General features: G+C 41.8%; 2 protein-coding genes across 9 annotated transcripts in view; one reads left to right on the forward strand and one right to left on the reverse strand.

Moving 5' to 3' along the window:
* grm3 (glutamate receptor, metabotropic 3) overlaps window positions 1–20,659 on the forward strand; it is a 197,798-nt gene that overhangs the window by 41,807 nt on the left and 135,332 nt on the right. Inside the window, exon 1 of one of the 7 annotated variants that reach the window (XM_077595704.1) lies at window positions 15,805–15,822. The exons of the other annotated variants lie outside the window; for them this stretch is intronic. The gene's annotated coding sequence lies outside the window, so the exon portion shown is untranslated. Of the gene's footprint in view, window positions 1–15,804; window positions 15,823–20,659 lie in introns of those variants that run through there. 7 annotated transcript variants of the gene reach the window in all.
* Window positions 895–18,303, reverse strand: sema3ab (sema domain, immunoglobulin domain (Ig), short basic domain, secreted, (semaphorin) 3Ab). 2 transcript variants are annotated; one of them, XM_077595710.1, is made up of 18 exons: window positions 18,071–18,303; window positions 17,735–17,970; window positions 10,987–11,147; window positions 10,624–10,686; window positions 8,825–8,944; window positions 8,307–8,397; window positions 7,778–7,897; window positions 7,460–7,602; window positions 7,120–7,234; window positions 6,959–7,028; window positions 6,737–6,881; window positions 6,447–6,666; window positions 6,271–6,362; window positions 6,148–6,189; window positions 5,581–5,738; window positions 4,038–4,105; window positions 3,493–3,638; window positions 895–3,183 (listed from the first exon to the last, which is right to left on the reverse strand). In XM_077595710.1, exons 2-18 carry the CDS (start codon window positions 17,853–17,855, stop codon window positions 2,680–2,682), a joined length of 2,379 nt encoding a protein of 792 aa, XP_077451836.1. In that variant the 5' UTR covers window positions 17,856–17,970; window positions 18,071–18,303; the 3' UTR covers window positions 895–2,679. The 2 variants fall into 2 exon arrangements, with proteins under 2 accessions (XP_077451836.1, XP_077451835.1); XM_077595709.1 differs by having other exon boundaries at window positions 17,735–17,995.

Raw genomic sequence — 20,659 nt, forward strand, 5'->3', positions numbered from 1 at the left:
ATGGTTTTTGGGAGGTGCTGGTTTTCCATTCTGCACTTGGAGATAGGTTCACATTGTTATTGACTACTAGAGTGCAGTATTTTTTTACGTTTATTTATTTATTCAAGAACAGTTGTTTTATGCAGTACTGAAATAACATCCTGTACATAATAACCGAGCTTGTATTGCACCATGACAACCACTAGAGAGGGATATTGCAGCAAAATGGAAGTGTCTTAACATTTGAACAGACGCTGAGATATACAATATTATGACGCACTTAGGAACCGAACTGTGTTTTATTGTGCTTTGTGATGAGTGAAAAATTCAATGCATTTGTCTTTTATATAAGCCGGTTGTGTTCAAACTATGGATCGCAGGCTACCTCTGAGCCGCTGCCCAGTTTTTATTGGCCTGCAGCAAATGATGAAACTATCATTGATAGCACTCAAAAGAATCTACAACCTTGTATTTCTTAGCCTAAACACTAGATCAGGGGTGTCAGACTCGGGTTGGTTCGCGGATTTCATTTTTCTATACTCTTCATTTTAATTTGATCCTAAAACAGAAAGTCGGCACTCATGATTTACTTTCCCGGGCCACACAAAATGATGCGGCGGGCCAGATTTGGCCCCCGGGCCGCCACTTTGACACATGTGCACTAGATGAAGGTTGTCACTTAACCAGAGCTTCCCCATTCCACTCAATAAGGGTAAATTGAGAATTTCAGTATTTTGTTTTGCGTGAAAAAAATTATGGGGAAAAAAAATCTAATCAGATAAAGGGACATAATGATTGTGATACCCCACAGAAATGCCCTAAAATTAACTGAAAGTGACCTAAAATGAATAGGAAGTCACCAGAAATGCCCAAAATTCTTGCTGTAAATAATGAGAGAAAGAGAGAAAAAAACACTTACACATTAATAGCTTTATTTTATGAAGAAACATTTATTGGTACAGTACAATGCATTACCATGCCAAAGCAGCAGCAGAGCTTGAGATCCTCGATTGGAATCATATATTACCTCTTTATGAACATTATTTTATTACAATGGTGGAAATGTATACTTGGTTATATTGCTGACATTATGGCAGATAAAGCTGAGAAATACTCCAAAGAGGGAATACTGAAGAGTTGTACTTGAATTCCTCACATTGTTGCATGTTAGCTGAATTGTGGGCGTTTGAATTCATCTTCCTGATATCTGTCATTTTGTACTCAGGAAATTATATTTACACCATTCACGTGGACTGTGAAAAGGGAAAACTACAATAGTCGTCACATGCACTAGCATGTCGTGTGATCAAACTGCGTCTGTATTTACATCACGTTCATAGCTACATTCCAGTTGATGTGTGTGCGTCATAGGAAGAAAATATATTTAATCAAGCAGTTCATAGCAAGGGATATTGCTATTGCTCAGTGCGTCCTTGTTGACCAATATCTCCTTTTTTTCCAGTTCCGAAGTACTTGTGGTCATACACTTGGTCCAATAAAACAAAGCCAGTCGTCTTATAAAAGTATTTCCACAATGCACGGAGGAATAAGCAATAAATATACAGGTAGCAGAAGGATATATTAAAAGTTGTCGCAATTCCTGCGTTGGAAGAATCTTAAAGAACGCTGGCAAGAATCTGCTGAGATTGACAAAAGACAAGGATACAACGTGTCCTTTGTTTATGAAGCTTATCTATGGCACAGACACAGACTAGTACAAAACGACCTCTTAAATAAATCTCTATCAGGGGAAACGACATGGTGGGGGCTTGAACATCCCTTTTTGTACGTAAATATGTACATTTTTAATTTTTTTTATAGCTACATGTTTGTCGTTCAGTGCTCGGCTGACGTCTTGTGCTGCATCGGTTTAGTCAGTGAATTATTTAGTCATTCATCCGCTTGTCCTCACAAGGTTTGCTTGAGCCTATTCCGGCTAACTATGGGCGGTGGGGTAAACTCTTAATTGGTTGCTAGCAGGGCACATATCAATAGTGGTCCAATGAATTTGTAGCTCGTGGGCGTGGGGTGCTTGTGACTATTTCCTTGCGGGCCCTTTCATAATCATGCAAACGCCCTGCTGGAGGTTGTTGATGTAAATATTTTAACGCTGAAACCCAAAATTATTGCTCTGGATATCTTCATACATTGGTTTTAAACTCTCCACTCACCCAACCACAACCCTTTTGTACCACATAAGCCCCTAGAGGCCCCCCTAATTTCCGCCCCTGCATATACGTAGACACAAAACCAGTCACGCATTCCTATGGACAATTTGAACTGGTCAATTAACCTACCATGTATGTTTTTGGGATATGGGAGGAAAACCAACATGCAAACGCAAATAAAAAAGCTAAGATTTAGCTCTTGATCTAAGAGCTGTGAGGCAGACGTGCTAACCACTCCGCCCCCATTCCGCCACAGCGGATTATCAGTCTTGGAAACCCACAAAACCCCCGAGTGTCTGCGAGGCGGGTTTGTGCTATTTGACACTGTCCTGTCCCGAGGCAGATGAGAAACCAGGCCGCCCGACAGTCCACCGCGTTGTGTCGGATCCGCCGGCGTACGGCGCGTAGCAGCTGGCGTTTTGGGGAGGGAGAAATATGCATTTAAGCCAGAAGGAGTCCATAGCTCAGTTATTGTGAACAGTCATGAGGGAGAATGAGAATCTGGGGTGTGCTTCTAGACAGTGTTTTGGGTTCAGACGCTACGGGGGGCCCGCTCTAGCTCGTGGGTCCTGCGGTTGCGCCCCTTTTGCCGTTCTTGTAGGTGTTTCCACTTGACCGCCATGCCTTGATTGCGCCCATGGATGTTAAGCGTGGACTTCTGCTGATGCTGTACCAACTGAGCCTTCTGTTTCTTGTGCTTGCGCTCCCGCTTCCAAACCTGCTCGCAAAACTCATCCACGCTGTTCAGGGTGGGGTGGTTGACCAAAGAGAGGAAGTCCCGGTACCAAAGCTTGGGATTGGCCGAGTCCCGGGGTGGCAGGAGTTCCTGCAACGAGGCGTCGGTGACGCTTTCGCTGGCGGCGCGCAGCAGACCTTCTAGGCGTTCGCCATCGATCACCTCCAAGGTCACCTTGAGGAGCGTCTGCATGAAGCCGTGCTCTACCGCTTGGCACAGATAAATACCCGAATCTTTCGTGCTGAGCGTGCGGATCAGAAGACCTTGCTCTGTGCAGATAAATCGTTCTTCCGATTTGATCTGTGGATGACAAATTTAAACTGTTGGGGCATTCACTTGAATATCATATTGATTCTCTTTATTTTATTTTTTGTAGCATCAAAATCATAGATCATGTGTAGGTTTACGCTGCTTTTTAACGCATAATTTACACAGTATTTTACTTTTAATCAGTAGTGGAACAAATTAGTAGAGGGCTCGGGTGCAACGATTGTCAATGGATTCTTAACTTAGTCAGCCAAGCGAGTTAGGGGAGTTCTAGTGAGGTTTTTTCTCATTGGAGGACCCCCCCGTAGGCCATTATGAGACTCCAAATTCAAAATGGCTCACCTCCTGTTTTCGCTGGTCGGGAGAGCGCTGAAACTGCCAATAAGTTAGCGCACGCTGCGATTTGGGGCTGCACTCCAAGAAGGTGCTGCTGTTCTCCACGCCATAGACGCTCTTGTCTTCCAGAGTTTTCTGCTCGCTGAGTTCATCTAAGACAAATAATCAGAGCGTCCACTGTAAGTCACGCATGTTTAGACTTTGCTTTGTAGCTCATAACTCACTCGACTGACAGGCGTGGAAATTTTTGAAGAAATTTAGCCTAATGATGGAAACGTCGACCAGTTTTGCACAATGGGAAACGTATGTTACAGCGTCAATTCATCTTTTGTGGTCAGTCGACCCAAACAAAGTTTTCTGTTTCTATAAGCTACGGCAGTTTGTTAACTTGTTGTCTGCCATTGACGGTGATCAGTTTCATTTATACACAAAATGATGTGGCTAGTCCTATTAGGCACCGAACCTTGAGTTTTCCACCCGTGCTGTTAAACAACATACTCAGTAGTTGCTTGCCAGCTTGTTTTTTTTGTTAAAAAGCAAATCCAACATACCTTGCTGCTGCAAATCTGAACATTGTGTAAGAGGGTCTCCGTTCCTGATATCTTGTCTCCTGGTTCTCCTAACCAAACAAAGCATATTGTCAGCGGTGACCTTTACGCCCGAATCCCGAGGTTGATGCTTGACTTGGCTTTGTTAGTAAAGAAGACAGATTTTTCATGGACAAACCCCATAGGCTTTTTGCGTGGGAGTAAAGCTTACAAAAGAAACCGTTTTCCTCTTCACACTGACCCCAAACATCACTCTCATTGGGAATTTTAAACACACGGCACCAGACTACATTGAAAGTCTAGTTTTGCAATATAAAACTATGAAAATAACGATAGCGAGATCATGTTGGGATTGTTCTTATTTATTCTTTCTTATTAAATTCTTTTCCGTGATGAAAAAAAATAGCTGCCACAATTGCTTCTTGGCAAAAGTCCACTTCCATCTGGAAGTTTTTAACTAATATCTAGATAAACAGTAGGAATATCTTGGCAGAGGATGTAGTACCCACATAGACAAGGTATGTGCCTGACAAACTTAATGAAGTAAAAACATGATGTAAACTTTGCGGTGGATCATTTTAATGGACCAGAGAGTGAAAGCCGTGACTTGGGCCCAAAGTGTAGCCAACTTGGGGACATTTCGGCTTTATTCGGGGACTTTTCCGACTCCTCCGGTGACTATGCTAACAGAGGTTCTTGTGTTAGCAAGAAATTTAGTGATTTAGTGAATTCAGTAATTTAATGTTGTAAATCTCATAATTCTATGACTTTTACTCCCAATATTACTGAAACTTCTGGTTCACGTAACGTAAAAACCAGAAAATGACTTAAATCTCGTAAAATGACGACTTTGTTACTCTCAATATTACTTAAATCTCCTAAACATTACAAAGAGAAGTTTTGTTAACATTGACAAAAGTTGAAGCCCATGAAGCAAAAAACGTAATATTATACGTTAGCAACAAAATGACTTTGACCTCATTGTATTATGAGTTGAATCCTGTAATAATACAGTCTATCATCTAATGTTCATTATATTCAGATTTTAATCTCGTGATAGTTTCATTTTATTCTCATAATATTAAGATTTTTCACTCAGAACATTTCAATGTATGATTTATGTTCACAATGTGATTTTGCACCATCTGGTGGGTAGTGTTGCAAAAGGAAATAAACAAGGAAAAATGTACCTTCTAATTTATGTACATTTAACAAGTAGTTTTTAATAGTCTTTTATAATCAACACGCTTTTAAAAATATGTATAGCTTGGCTTATACATAGGCAAGCGTCTGAATTTTATTCCTCCATTAATTTTCGGAACAGCCTATCCCACAAGGCTGGTGGGGGTGCTGGAGCTTATCCCAGCCATCAATGGGCAGCAGGCAGGGGACACCCAGAATTGGTTGCCACCCATTCGTCTGAATTTTTTATTTTTTTAAATCAGTATCGGACCTTGAAAATCCCACAACAGTGCAGGTCTAATATGGTCACTATTAAGTAGTTACCCAACCATCCCTGATGTAGTACACGATTACATGATAGTACCTTTTTGCCATGGGAAAATATCTGGAGCACTCGGTACCATCCCATGCACAGTAGGGGTCCCTTGCTAGGCAGCATTCGGCGCAGGCCTTTCCGTAAACCTCACAGCGATGCAAAGGCATCTGGGACACACCCATGTCAGAGCCCAGGTACAATTGTTGCTGCACAGATAATTTGTCAGATAAGAAAGCGTATTATATATCCATATTTTATTTTTCCATCAGAATTTAGAAGGATAAATGTCTTGTGTCAATTCAAGGTGGTAGCAATTTATCTCTAGCCATCTAATCTGCCGATGGGTTTCATGGTAATTGCAACACCTAATTGGTTTCATGAACGAAAAGTCTTAGTCAAATATTTTGATTATTTGTACTATTAAGTAAAAACAACTTGAATCAAATGACATAAATTATTATCTGACTTAGTAGCTCTCTGTGTAGCATGCTCTTTTTACCCCCCAAATAATGGAGCATTTGTTTAGAAAATAATAATCGGACATAGGCCCTGTCGTCATCATCAACAACATCATCTGCCAGGCATGATCATCTCTCCATTGATTAGGAATAATACCTGTTTTGTTGAAAGCTCCATAGCTGTAATGGCTGTCGGCTTCTGCAAAACACAGTACTAAAATCTTAGAACACAGGGATGACGTTAATGGAAGTCGATAGTCAAATAGAAAGAACGTTGTACCCTGAAAACAGTCATTTCTTCTAGAAGAACTTCTTCCAGATCATGCCACGAGCCTCTGGGGATGGATACCACTTTCAGAATTGTTCCTATATCTGAGACACAGCAACGGTAAACAGTACATTACTTCGAGTCTATCCATAAACCTCAACCTGAACTCCTTCAGTGGGTGGTCATACCAGTTCCTATGAACATGACATCATACTGGCCATCTTCCGCTTCGACTTTATCCACTACAATCTGCGTGAACTGATAGTCCACATCGGTTCGAACTATGATCGGTCTGTTGTTGATCGGGTACACAGGGTTAAACATGGCCGGATGGCTTCGGGCAAAGACAGCAACTTCATCGGGAAGGTCCTTGGTTGTGTCGAATCCTCCGAATGTTTTGCTGGGGCACTGGGGATAAGGTGGGTCATTTTCACCAACTCCGTTAATAAAATGATCTCAATCGGACAAATGCACTCACTGTCCCCGGCCGTGGGTAAGGAACCCGCCCCTGGAAGGGGACCCACTGATAGTTGGGTCCGTCTCTATGGGCGTAAGGACCCAGAAAGACTCTGCGGATGTCCGTCATACTGTACATGCATACGGCGGAACCTTTGAAGATGTTGCTAATGGTATGGAAAGAACATGTTCAGTTGTGAAATCGGTAATTCGAACCATATGATTCCGCAGTCAAACGAAATACCTGGATGTGGTGAAAACCGCATAGATGATTGGGCTCTTGGGATCCTTGGTGCTGATGAGAAAAACATCCTCTGCAAGCCAAAACGTAAGAGCAGAGTAAGCACAAGACTGGACGGAATGCTCTGATTTCTTTAGCTAGTTAGCTATCTAGTTGTGACTCACGTAGTTCATCAAAATGTGTGTCGATGCCGTTACTTCCTGGCACAGAGCAGACGAGACGAGCCTTTAAAAAGGTGGTCCACTTATTTACCAGACTCCTGTGCCCCCCGAGGTCATTCTGTGTAATTAGGAACAGTATTTCAAATGTCATCCCGAGGTAGTCATGGTCATATCTGACTAAAAAATCCAAAATAAGCCTTCTCCAGTAATACCCATGGATAATAACCCCCGAGAGAAGCCATTTTGCAAACCTCTCAGACACCAGTCAGGTCCCCCCTTCCCACCTCCAAAATATGGGGGCCCTGTCATATTATGCAGCATGTTGAAGAACTATTGTTCATACTTTGCAGAGCTGGCCGATTCGAGCGTGTGTGGCTTTCCCTGCGTGCTCTCCGTCAATGGCGTTTTCTCTGAAGAACAAGTAGATTTTATCGTCCTCGGGGTTGTCGCTCTCTGGAATCAGGTGGACGCCTAAGAACCTGGGATCTAACCCACATGCAGAAAGAGACACGTTAGGCTGCTAATTACTAAAACCAGCAACACTAAAGTACATTCTCTCTCGGCAAGACATTTGAACAACTCTCAGGTTAGATTACTAGCCTTCTAAGGAAAGATTACATTTAGCCCCAAAAGACTTCAACAGGGAACTTTTGTGTCTCACCATTGAGCCAGCGGGAATCATGCTGCTCTGTCCTGATTGGATGATGTTTTCCAAGAGTCCGGAAAATAGCAAAGTCACGTCCCATGAAGTCTGCTGATGTACCGGCGTACAATTCCCCATCTGAACGGAGAGAAAAATAAGCAGGTCATCTCTTTGTGGGTGTATTTCGAGAAATTGAAATGACAGGGTGCCGTTTCTCAAGTTAAATGGTGTGATGTCACAGGCAGTGACAAGCAATCATTGGCGACAAATAGCTGTCTGGGTCTTCTTTTCACCAAAGACTGATCAGTTATCACAAGACAATATCTGCGAGTTTCATCTCTGGTCCACACAAGTTTATCTTAAATGGAGGTCCAGATTGAAATCATTTATATTTCCGCCAATATGAGCTTCTCAGGCTGTAAATAACAATATCTACTCGGAAGGAATGACACTAGTCACGTACACTCATTTTTAACATCGGAGAAAGAGAAGAGTGTGTATTGGGGACTGTCATGTTTATATCGGCATTGAAGGAATGGGAACTCACCAATCAGCATGGAGGCGGTAAGGAGCTTTGGATCGTAAGGACTTTTTCCTCTACCGTTCTCAATGTGAGGCAGGAGTCTGAAAATGTTGTCCTGAGACAAGAAAAGGTTCAAATATGTATCAACCTCTTACTGTTGCCATTTGGGGTTGCCTTATTTTTGTAGAAGTATTTTTGGAGTTTTTGAATGGGTCTAAAGATTGGATCCCATAAATCAAAATGCCTGGGATGGTTTGGGCGTCCATTGGCATTAATGACAGCCACTAAAATAACACTTTAAAAATGAAATTAAATAAATTAAATCAGATTGATTACACCTGATTCCGATCCTCTGAAAATGAAACGATCCAATCGCGTACTTGGATTTGGGACATAATTAAGATCGACAGCCATTCATTTTGTGGAAGCAAAAAACTATCGTATCACCTCCCCAAACTCGTTTCAAATTTACAAGCACACAATACGCGCCAGTGAGTTTACTAAACGTTGAAAGATTCAAGAATTTCGAAAACAAAACCTACCTCTAATTTCTTGCCGACCTCCAAGTAGGAACACACTGGGTGAAATGCCCCTGTACCACACACATAGAGGTGAGTCTGGTTGAACGGCTGCAGCACTTTGACAAAATTGGCGCACTCCCTCTAAAGGGATAAAAACAAAAATAAGAGATAACTTCACACAGGTCATGCGGCGTGTTACTGTTGATCTGGGGAATAAATAAACACGAGGCCCAACACAAGAGGAAAATCTAATAATCTGAGATCACGCACAACTGTAATCTATCCTAATCCTACAAAGAGTTTCAATTGTTAAGATCTTAAACCAAATTGCACATAAACCTGTTTCTTACTACGATAGTCGAGAAGTGTCAGGCGATATGCACAGTCCAAACGCTTTGCAAAAAACCACACACACACACACACACACACACACACACACACACACACAAATTCAAATTATATAATTGTATGATAATGTAATTGTATAAAAACGCAATTTAGTCTACTTCCAGGTTGTCTGTTTCCATTCGTGCTTTTGCCTTTTTGTATAGCATTTGGTTGTTTTTAACTTTTCTGGAACATTTGCTTGATTGCTATTACATATTTATTTTAAATTAGACAATCGGCTGGCAAATTAAAACCTGAAAATAATTAACCACGGTTGAAAAAGAAGTACATATGCTCATCGCTGTCATTACTTTCGTTTTGCTGACAGATATTTGATTAGTTACTTCATACATGGCTTGTTTGTGACATCTGTGTGTTTGAAATCACTGTACCAATGCCACATGGCGTATTTCTTTCTTTGTGCACTCCCGCTGCACATGGCAAGCAGACCTGACCTCAAAACGAAACAAACTATGTCATCACATATTTAAGAGAGCAAAAAAAAAGAGAATGTCACAAATTATGCATAAGTAAGCTCATCTGGCTTTAATGGGCAAACAACCACTGAGTTCTGCAGATGTCAAAACCAAGGATTTATGACCACTGTGCAAGTAAAGCAATGTGTTACAAGTTTCAACTTTGGCACCCAAATTATGGACACACACTTGGAATCGAAAGGATAAGAATGTACAAATTTGACCTCATATTAATGGTATGATTCCACACAAAACAACCCCCACCCCCCCAAAGAATCATCAATTTTCTGAGTTTATTCACTCTTGTATACAAACTGTTTATCTTTCACTACTTTCTCGCATGTTTCCGCTATTCTCGCTGTTCTTCATCCACGAGGAATAAAACACCCTTCAGGCCACTCTATTCATATGGGCTCTAGTGTTTACAGATACGATACAAAGAAGTTCATGGTCCTTCAAATCCTCTGTACAAGAGTCTTGTCTTGGCCGATCTCCAAACTGAACTCATGCACAAACAGCAAGAGGGCCTGAGGCTTATTTTCTCAGAGCGCTAACTTAACGCTTCAACTATGCCACAAATGAAGCTAGGCACGGACTGGTGTCGGTCTTGACTACTGGAAGATTGTTTTTCGACAGTTCCACCCCTACGATTGCAGTGTCCGACTCATGACAAGATAGGCAGACCCGTTGGTTGTGCGAAGGATGAATGGCGATGAATCTAATGGTGGCTAAAATAAATATAAATGGCATATGCCATGAAGCTGGTAGGACATTTTCTTTTGTGCAATCCAACTTTAACATCAAATATCTTGAATACCTAAGCCAACCAGCGCGAAAAGCTTTATTTTCCGATCTATGTCACCACAGCGAGTACCATTTGGCTATTTCATTTATTTTTACAGACCATAGTCATGCCTTTCCTTGGCGCTAACTTGAAAAATAAAGAAGTTGCGTTACCGAGAGATCCTTTCCGGCCCACTTGCATTCATCTCTCCTGATGGGAGATGCCAGCCAAGGGATCTGAAAACACAATAAGACCAAAAGAATTATTCCTAGGGTGTGCATACATGGGTGAACATATAGGTTGAAAGGGTCACAACTGTGATTTGTTCCCCACTTTGTTTCAGTTTACTCCATTATTCATCTAGGTGAACATAGAGCAGCTAACACGCGCAGCGCGGCACAACGTGGCATGGCATGCGACAGTAGTGCCTTGTAATATTAATGAGACACTTTTCAGTGGAAAACGAACAGAAGAGCTGTTCTAACGCCTAAATTGCAGGATGTCGGCCAGACGAGAGACCGAAGCATTTGTTTTACCTGTACTATGTCTTTGCTGATGTTTAGGAGGTTGAATGAAAAAATATGGTCTTTGGCTCCCACCACCAGTCTTCCTTTTTCCTCGTCCAGGAGTAAGGTGTGGTAAGATGAACTGTTGAGCAGACCTTCGAATGTCACGAGGTTGTTGGACTCTAGCATTTCTGTGGGCGAAGGAGGACAGTTTTAAATTCGGAATACAATGTTCGTTTTATTAGAACTGACTTTAAACGGCAGTATAGAAGTTACTGTTTGCTTGGTATCATGGACTTTGAATATTTCAATTCGGACAGTTTTGCCATTTCTCTGTGGGTTTGTTCGTTTTTCATTAAAAGCATTTTACTTCGAAAGAGTTGACGTTATACAGCTGGGCCAAGAAACGGAGGCAGTGCCAAGCTTAACTGGACTGCCCAGGTGATGCCAGCACTGGAAAGCAATGATTCAGCTGTCTACATGGTCTCTTCTAGACAAGCCAAAAAGAACTCTGTGCGCTTGCAATGGAAAACTAAGAGGAATATGTAACATAGGAAGATAGTCTATTCCCTAAACTGCAGTATTTGCAATATTACTCCAAACCACAGCTGTTATTAAGACACATTAAGTCTGGTCTGCAGCTCACGTTTTGCTGTGTAATCGGAGGATCTGCCAGAGCAACTTTTGCCTCCGCAGTGGAAAGCTCAACTTGTCTAACTGACGATGAAAATATTCATCTCAGCGCGCAATTATCACATTAGTGTCTTTTTGCATCATTCAAACCGAGAACATGCTCAACTCTCAAGTGTGTCCACCCTTGTGAGAATACACAGTACAGAAAAATAAAATATATAAAATAGAGTATAAAACAAACGTACAATGATGCACAGTGCGTCTTATAGTGTTATAATATCTCAGTCAAAGCCAGACACCCCACTCTACTCCTCGACTGTGTCTGCATTATAAAGGGGCCCGTGACAAAAAACTCACTAGTACCCACCCAATCAGTTTGCCATTTTTAGGGGATCACACACTTCCCCTCTCCCGTCCCCATCCCAGTCAATCCATTCAAGGGGCCCGTTAACTCTCATCGCACTCGGGCTCTGTACACATTTGTTCCACCACTGTATAAGTACCTAAACACATTCATCATCAAGACAAGTAAACCGAAGCATCGAAATGATCGAAGAGAAGGCTAATCCTTTGCTGCAAAAAACTGCTGTGCAAAGTATGCTTATGTTCAGTCCCTGATCATATTGTTTTGATTTAGTTGGTTTCCGGTGCCTCGGCAATAAGGCAGGATTTAGACAGTCTCCGAAATATGAAGCCAGGACACTATGTTAACCTCAAAGCCCCTAGCTACGGACTCCTACCTTCCCACCAATCTCTGAGAACCTGATATGTAAACCCAACCTCACAAATCTCGAGGGATTTTTAAAAATTGTCAAAGTTGTGAAGGTAAAGAAAACCAGAAAAATAAAGCAGGGCTAAAAGTACGATCATTCTTTCAGTTAGCCAACCTGATGTCCATTAATCATTCAATGATAACAAATAGCCATTGTGCCTCTACTGTAAGTAGGTCAATTTTAGTCAGGGATAATTAATTGATCATCAACAATACCAAATTACACTTGAATTGCAGATTCATGTTTCATATTCGAAGTCTGTTTTCTGACAGCACCTTAACACTCCCCTGATACATTGTGGTTGGAAAGATAGATTGAAATATCTATTACATATATGAGACAATAATGCTATATAAACCTGGTCGTTTCCTGTTAAGAAAAGATTACTTTTGGTATATCATTCCATAGACTGTTGACTTATCGACTCCGAATGACAGCTTGATATCGAATAACTGTTAATCATTTTAGCTGCTTGCTGGTTGGAGTATTTTTAGTTAGTCGGGCAAAATTAACTAAAACAAATTGAGCATCTTTTTTGCCAAAAATGCCGCTTTTTCAACAAAAATATTCCATTCATCTTGCCTAAAGTAGTCTGTTGTTCAGTTGTCGTACTTTATAAGATAAACTACTCGTTTCTCAATTGTTCACATCAACATAACCTTAATGTACGGTGAAGAAGTACAATCACAATTTGGGGTCCAGAGATTATCAGTCTACTTTTTTGTGTAATCGCATACCAGCATCAAGACGGCAATGCCACCTGCATGCGATGCACTCCCGTGGAAGGTCGTTCTGGATCTGCAGATGTTTACATAGCGTAGGATGCAGGTAGCGACATAGTTTTGATACAAGTATCTCAAAGCTAGCTATCTAAGGAAACTGGTATGTCTACTGATGGGGCCCACTGGGGTCTGTGTTATTGGAAAGAAATGCGATGTTTGTCCCACGAGGTATGGCTCCCGACATGTTGGAACCAGTGTGATCCCTCTGGTCCTCAAAAAACACCCATTTCCTGTTGTTCAATTTGCCAAAAGAAAATGAATGCATTCGGCAGGGGAGCAACCGAAAGCAGGTGGTTTGGAGGATGCGCAATTTTCAACAGGTGTCAGCTGCCCCAGTGAATTGCTTTCTCTGATCTTTCCACCTGCCACCATTGCTTTTTAGCAGCTGTTTTGCCCTCACTTTCACTATCCTTCACCTTAGCTGGTCTAACAGCTGCTGTTTTTTAAAGCAACTTCTTAGAGACGCTTGGTTTTTCCTTTCGATTGTGCTACAAAGAATTTGTGATGAAAAGATAGCAATACAAAGGCGTATGGTATCCAGGGGCGGATCTAAAAAATATTAATGGGCTGGCAAGAGGGATTTTTGAGGGGTGGCAAATATTTCATCGAGTAGAATATATTACCGATTTGTATTTTTTATTTTTTTGTGTGACAGTTAAACAATATTCTGCAACAATCGGTCCCAATTTAATGCAATGAATAAAAACTGCAAATCAGTTTTAACGTTAATGAGCCTTAAAGCCTAAATTGATAATTTAAAAAAACGAGTATTGTTCCAAAGACATGTTTGTTTAAAGACTTGCATGTTGTAAACATACTTTTTGGAATGGGGATTTTTCTTTGGCAGGAAACGGGAGTAAAAACCAAATCCTGCTCTAAGGTAGACTACTTTTTTAGGGTGGCAGTTGCCTCCCCGTGCCACCTCAGTGAATCCGCCCCTGACGAGATGGATGCAATGAATCAACAGTCCCATGTGAGAATGATAAAAATAAACTCTTTTAGCCTCCATTCTTTCTCCTTCTTGACTGGGGGCAGTGGTGGTCTTATCTAAGTGCTCCCAGAAAAAACAGCAGAAACCCAATTCGACAAAAGCCCACGTGTGTTGCTATTGTACTTGCGAGGCATCACTCATACTGCTGAATGTGTGATCACACACATTGAAAAAAGGTTAAGCAAAGCCTGCGGAAATGCTCCACAAAGCTTCATTAGGCGAGTATGTTCTCCCGTATAAAGACGTTGTAATGCAGAAAACATCGCAGCTGCCTATTTTTACCTATCGCATGCTGGTTGGTCTGTTACTAATCCGAGTGCACATGGGAATGTTGTGGATGTCGTCATTATCGTTCTACGGGCCTCAGGAATGGATGCTATTCTGTGTCCCGAGTTGCTTTCAATCATGTGATGTGGAAACATTTGTGTACTTTTGCTCTCCTGACTCCTTCAGCCTGTCATTTCCGCTATGTCTTCTTTTGTGGTGATGTTGAGCCGTCATCAATGTTTTATGTCAGGATGGCAGTCCAGATACAGGGGAGCTCCCTTCCTACTGTGCTTACGAAATTAACAGTCGAAAGGCGCTCTCTTCGTCTGCTGACGCAGTAATAGTCTACTACTGTTCTTGGGTAAAACCTACGGAACACTTCATGGCGTACATTTGAATGTAAACTTACACTACAGTGGCGTCTTTGTGATTAGTTGCTATAGGCTTGAAAGTTGGAAACTTTCACCATCGGTTTTCAGTTCCAATTTGGAATATTTCAAGTATTGCCTGTTTTGAATTTTCATGGAAATTTGGAACTTAGTAATGGAAGTCTTTGCACCAATGACAAAATAGTACTAGGTCTTATGTGAAAAGTGTGAGTGTGGCTTATACTTGTATGCAGCTTATATTCCCATAAGTAGGGCCTTTTTTAATAATATGCAATTGCCATTGATGGCTCTAGACGTCCTATCCATTTTTACTGGGCACTTATTTGGTATTATCATATCATATATCTCATTGCTTGCCATTGCCAACAGTAGATGTACAATTAATTTAAACTGTGACGACTGGCCGTGAACACTTAAAACTATACTACTACTATGACATTAAAACATAAACATTTGGTCTTTTAAACCACCCAGTGAGAATAGATGGACGTCTAGCTTTGTCAATGGCAGCTAATGAGTTTCATGAATGCCATTTAAAGGGTTGATCCTGTCACCCTTAGGTGATCACCTTGCAACACGATTGTTGATACAGTTGGACCCTAGCTTGTGTTTAGGTAGCCCTAGGGTACTTTTGTTATCTTTCCTCCCACGCCACTGACCTCTGACCCTTCAGCCCTCACTTCTAAAGATCAGTCAGAAACTCATGGGGTCCAGCTGTTGTGTATATTTGGGAGAAAATTTCTGTACCACACGTTGTTTTGTCAAGAAGTCTGACTATGGAGGCAGCGGGCGCTTTGAGATACATATCTTAATGCTACATGGGGGAGGCCTTTGGAGTCGTATGTGGTTGTCTGCACACGCATGCTTCTCGAGACACACACTGCGACTTGACATCTCGAGGTCAGACTTCTTAAAGTTCAGTGCCCACGTGCTGCTGATAATGCAAGATTTGGCCATTTGTCACTGTCAAGGAAATGTAAAATTATCTAATGCTTCACTGTCAGCCTGCGAGAGTCCAATCATTATAAATGGTATGGTAAGACTTTTTTTTAAATCGGTTATGTAGATGTATGTGGAAGTAAATATTCTGGTTTCAGATAGGGGTCCAATTTTCGCTTTTTTTCTTTCGGATCTTATCCGATTTTTTTAAATTAAGATGTTTTAACGATATATAGTATTTTCAACCAGCCAAAATAATAGAAAAAAATAGACTAAAGCAAAAAGTAAGAGACAAATCCCATTTTTTTCTATTAACGTGGTCCTTGCTCCTACCACTTTAAGATATGCTCTGCGTACAAATATTAGTACTCTTACTATCATTAGTTTCTAAATAGAATTAGTCCCACACAGTGGACATGTTTGCATCGTCAGCTGATTTGCATCAGCCAAAATGCGCGATGTTATTCTAGCTCTTATTCTGTAATGTATGTATACAACAAGGAATCCCCATTGGAAGACTAATGATGATAACTTTTTGTCTTCAGTACTTTATATTCTGCTCTATTTTATTCTTGCTTACCACCATTGAAAGAGTCAGATTTAACGATCACAAGGGTAATACATAATGCATATGATGATATGAATGATTCATAATGAGATTGCAGATTTCTCTTCGTGTAAAATACAAGCAGATGATTGAAGACTAGCACGGAATTAAATCAGGTTACACCTGCTGGTACTCCTTCTTTTCATGTTTCCTAAATAGTGCCCCCCAGAGGGCCTAATGTAAATGAGAGCCTCATCCACGAATGCACAATTAAATAAGCGAGTTGGCTTCCGCTTTAATGGAGATATCACCGCGTGTGGGCGGGATTCTACCAACTGACAGCATGTACTTTTTAACTGACTGATCTGCTCACAGGTATCATTAGCCATCTACAGATGGCAACGTGAACGCGTGTGTGTGTGTGTGTGTATGTGTAATTATGGATCTCCCAGTGCTGAGCGAGGACTATTTCTCTTCGGGGGCAAAGCCATCTGCTTAAACAGACCTGCACCATTCATTCCCGGCATAATTGCCGCACGTTGAAGAACACAACGGAGGGGGGAGAATGACACATGGGAAGAAAAGAAATAAATGACACTCGGCTGGCAGGAAGTCGGCATCTGGCATCGCTTTTCGTCACACGTACACAACGACTAGCGGCGCTTTATCATTTAGCTGAAAATGGATTGATTGGAGTGGATTGTGGACAAACTTCTAATGAAGCGTTAAGTGGGAATAAAGTGGGCAAATGGCAGGACTGATTCATTCATTTTCCGTACCGGTTATCCTTACAGTGTTGCAGGGGTGCTGGAGCCTATCCCAGCCAATTGTGAGTAGTAGTCGGGGTACACTCTCGATTGGTTGCCAGATTTTTTTTCTAGTCCTGTAATTGTCTGATTCATTGACAATAACAGTAAATCCTGTTTGATATTTTTTATTGCAAATCTACGCACACATACTGGGCCTAATACTACATAATTGGGCATAACTTCTTTTATTCCTTCATTTTCTAGTATTCGTTCTTTATTTTATTTGAATGCGTTTCTGGCAGTTTGAGGCTCTAACTTGTCTATCACAGGTCATTCTCAGTACTAGGCCCAAAATTGTTGAGTGAAGTACCTTATCTCTCATCTTGACTACACCAGACACTACAAGAGGAGTTTGATCAGCGATACGGTTTGACATGATATGGGAGGTCCGTTTAAAATCAGTTAAAATATCGAAAGAAACAAAACCGTTGTGAGTACTCTGCTTTCTTCAAACTCCCATAAAATGCAATTACAAAGCAGAATGTTTAGTCACAAGATTTTATCCACAGGCTATTTTAAATACTGTTGCTCTCAAATGAAAGCAACAATATTCTGATGGAATAAATAAAACAAAAGCAGATCTAACATGGAGGGAGTCAGAATATTTACAAATAGGTTTGGACAGTGATTAAAGTCCACAGAACTCACCTTTGTAAGAGAGTTTTAGTCGAGGGACATTAGCCTTGACCTGCTGTGCTCCTTCGCCACCTCTCTGGAGTAGAATCAGCCCGCAGGCAAGCGCAAAGCTGCCCCAGAGAAGAGAACCCATGGTCCCGAGGTGAGGTGAGCGAGGGCAGCAGCGTGTTTGTCGTCCTTTGCGCACCTCCGCCACACATCTACAGATCCACTCCCAAAAAGTGGCTCCTGATTTGTGTCAGTCTCGACTGAAAAATCCAGTCAGAGTGCTGACTTTGACAGGGGAGGGTTACGGGTCAGCGTCACTGCCTGAGAGCCGTCCCAGCAGAAAGCCCAAGGTGAACTTACTAATGGAGAGTGGAGAAACAGCAAGGTAAATCTGCCATCTGTCCTTGTTGTTGAAACCACCATCCACACCAACAGGGGGAAAAACACTACCCTGTTTGTTTACTAGTCTTAATCCTTAGTCATCTGTGTGGAGTTTATCCACTTGTTCTCCCTCAAATCTCCTTTTAACTTAGTGCCGCTCTGCCCTGTCCACACTGCACAGCACAAGTGAGCGCAGCTGAGATAGTCAGCGTGCACTCAGACTGAAAGGCAAAGTGAGAAAGCGTAGTGAAGGGGGGAGAGAGCGAGAGCTCAAGAGGAATTTAATGTCAGGCAGGAAATACTAAAATCTGAATTTTTTTTTGTCTCCTCTTTTACCCTGCCGCTGCATATCCAATTGTGCCCTTAGAGAAGATACGTTTTAAGTGCCACTTAATCACCCGTGTGTCTGTCATTTGTTGTGCTTTGTTATGTGTACAGTGCATCTGCAACAATGAATATTTTCATAGCATTTTGAAGTCATAGTTACTGAATTTAATTGGTTGGACTTCTCTGAGCACAGTTTTAATTCCATTTCGTCAGGAAGCCAGTCAGTAACCGGAAATGATGTTATTAAAGGCAGGCTTTTTCACAAACGGCATCCGTTTAGTTCCATTGCTGTGTATTTTCAACAAAATGCAGTTTTTTTTTTTAAAATGATAACCAAAGCAAGACAGATAAAACACCGTGTTGACCACAATATAGCTACTGCTAAAAACCAGTAATTTAAAAAAGTTAGAATTGTTGCCTAGTCTGAAAGCAAAGCTAAGTAACAATATTAAACGCTACAGATTGCGTAAGAGTCAGGAGTCCAAACCAGTTGCATGCTACGGGTTTTCACACTTTTGATATGATTTTAAACCACCTGAGACCAATGGATTACAGATGAGTTTAGCCAATCAGTGATGTAACTCTGAGTCCAACCAATCTTATCAACCATTGTCATCTGACTTGCGATGGCGCCAGTAAAGCTCAACTATCACATGGGGAAACTCACGAGTTTTAAGAATCTGGCTAGGACATTTTCAACCTTTATTTTTAAGATTGAGTGCGATTTCAAATTCAAGATTTGGGCGGAGGTCAAATGAAAAGATTGCGATCCACTAAACCAACTCACTTACCCGCATTTAAAACAATAGCCCACACACTATTAGCATACCAGATGAAGACTCTTAAGTAGGCAAGACAGATTGACTAGCTACTCCATCATAGTCAAAGGGGGAGTTCCCTGGTCTATTCTCTCGAAGCATGCCAAATGTGATGTCAATCTCCCCGCAAACAGCGGACGCTCAGTGAGCCCATTGCTCCCGGTGGTGCATGATAATGACTTTGGCGACCATAGTGGTGTTTAGGACCCTTTACTGGGTGGATCTGTGTGGATAAAGAGCCATCAGACAGTGGGAGGAGAGCAGAACGAATCCAGCAGAGAGCGGATGAGGCCTGGCCGTTATGCTAATGTCCGTTGGGAGCCAGCGTCACGCCACAGCCTCTGCTCACCCAACTTTCCTTTGTGGGATTCTCCTCTCTATGCCAGGGATCTTGTAACGCAATCTGCCATTGCTGAGGAGCAATTGTTGGAGATGAATTCGGACTCAATGGGATGCGTGAGAATTTACCCCGCACTTCCCCTTGACCAACACTTTGCATGCTAACCATACAGTGGCTCTTTAATTTATGATGGAGTTCAACCTCAATTTGTCACAAAGCAAGAGAAACCAAAAAATGCTACCGTTACTAAGGCAATGCTCACAGCGCATCACTTGTTTCTCCATTTTATTTTACTTTACACAAGAGCTCTGGGCCATGTTTTGTAGGAACCTTTTAGGACGTGATGATACCTGTGTTCTGTCGATTGACAGCGGCGTAACTCGGCCACTGTCGTTATTTCGACATATATATTATATATATATATTATCATGATTTAAAATCTTGAACATCAGAGCTGAAGTCCGCCGTGTTACACTTCTTTTTCTCCTAAGAACAACTAAATAGATCTGCTCTTATCAACGGTTAGCCCTCGGCTATCTTTTGGGTTATTCGCAGCTCAAAGAAAGTGAAGTGCTTGAACGAATAGGATGGCCTCTATTAAAAGCCCTATCTCAACACACAGTTGGCCATCCTCCAAGTATGTTTCAAAGCCAGGCTTGTCAATACCGTTCCAAACTGGAGCTTTACTTCAACGACGCCGTGGCCTTCTCACCACACCTCTTGACCACACAAGTGTTCCCTAATCCTGTTTCCTCTCTACCCCCCCAACAGCAAATACAGTGCACACTATTCTCCGCCACCAAAAAGCCACTTTCTCCATTCCACCTCTTCTATGGCACGGCCCCTCTGACCTCCACCTACATGAACGTGGCAACATAATCCTCCAAATGAAAGGATTTGGCTCAGCAAAATGAACCACAAGTATCTAGACAAGCAAATTAACCACACTGGCCGCCCACGTCTCCTTTACAGAACCACCCCACAGAGCTTACCCCGTACATACACCCACCCACCCAGCTGGAGCTCAGCTTAGCCTCGCGGTGGGGCACTTCGATCGCGGCAGGTAAAACACATGAACCACAT

This window comes from Stigmatopora argus, chromosome 3 (assembly GCF_051989625.1).
Source record: "Stigmatopora argus isolate UIUO_Sarg chromosome 3, RoL_Sarg_1.0, whole genome shotgun sequence".
NCBI classification, from domain to species: Eukaryota; Metazoa; Chordata; class Actinopteri; order Syngnathiformes; family Syngnathidae; genus Stigmatopora; species Stigmatopora argus.

Coding starts and splice junctions, on each gene's coding strand:
- sema3ab (XM_077595710.1), bottom strand. CDS start 17,855: ATGGGTTCTCTTCTCTGGGGCAGCTTTGCGCTTGCCTGCGGGCTGATT. Junction 11,148..17,734: donor ACTAAAACTCTCTTACAAAG/GTGAGTTCTGTG, acceptor CTTCGCCCACAG/AAATGCTAGAGTCCAACAAC. Junction 4,106..5,580: donor TATTTTCCCATGGCAAAAAG/GTACTATCATGT, acceptor TTGTTTGGTTAG/GAGAACCAGGAGACAAGATA.